A 568-nucleotide genomic window follows, 5' to 3' on the forward strand; every position below is an offset into this window, starting at 1 on the left:
AGTTGCTGCTGCAGTTGCTGCTGCTGGTATTGTTGTTGCTGCTGCTGCTGCTGCACCAGGGCTAAATCTGTTTCCTCCTCCTCCTGCTGCTGCTGCTGCTGCTGCTGCAGCAGTTGCTGCTGCTTGTGTGCTTGTGTGTGTTGCAGGTGCTGGGCCATAACATCGCTAGCAGCAAACAGCAGCAGCGCAGCAGCAGCATTAAGCAGCACGTCTCTCTTCAGTCTGCTGCTGCATGCAATGGGGGCCTCAAGAGCTACAGATACACCCAAAGGTAATCTAATTATTTTCTCTTTTTCTCTCTCCCGCTGCCGCTGCAGCTGCCGCTTCCAGCTGCGCCGCCCCATACGCCACCGCAGCAAACGCCACAGCCAGCAGCAACTCCCTCTCTCTCCTGCTGCTGCTCCTGCTGCTGCTGCTCCTGCTGCTGCTGCTGCTGCTGCTGATGCTGCTGATGATGATGATGATGATGCTTCCCCTGAACCAGATGATGCTGCTCCTCCTGGTGGGGATGCGGGGGGAGGAGATCCTGCTGCTGCTGCTGCTGCTGGTGCTGCTGCTGCTGCTGCTG

The 568-nt window shown here is 58.1% G+C and overlaps 1 protein-coding gene across 1 annotated transcript in view; it reads right to left on the reverse strand.

Moving 5' to 3' along the window:
* The window catches only part of EMH_0081320 (mpv17 / PMP22 family domain-containing protein, putative), a gene marked incomplete at both ends in the record, with an annotated part of 2630 nt that overhangs the window by 1890 nt on the left and 172 nt on the right, over positions 1 to 568 (reverse strand). Inside the window, one exon of the mRNA XM_013500368.1 lies at positions 57 to 566. Within this exon, the coding sequence (XP_013355822.1) occupies positions 57 to 566 (510 nt within the window). The remainder of the gene's footprint in view (positions 1 to 56; positions 567 to 568) is intronic.

This window comes from Eimeria mitis, genomic scaffold, assembly GCF_000499745.2.
Source record: "Eimeria mitis Houghton genomic scaffold, Emh_scaff5321, whole genome shotgun sequence".
Classification (NCBI taxonomy): domain Eukaryota; phylum Apicomplexa; class Conoidasida; order Eucoccidiorida; family Eimeriidae; genus Eimeria; species Eimeria mitis.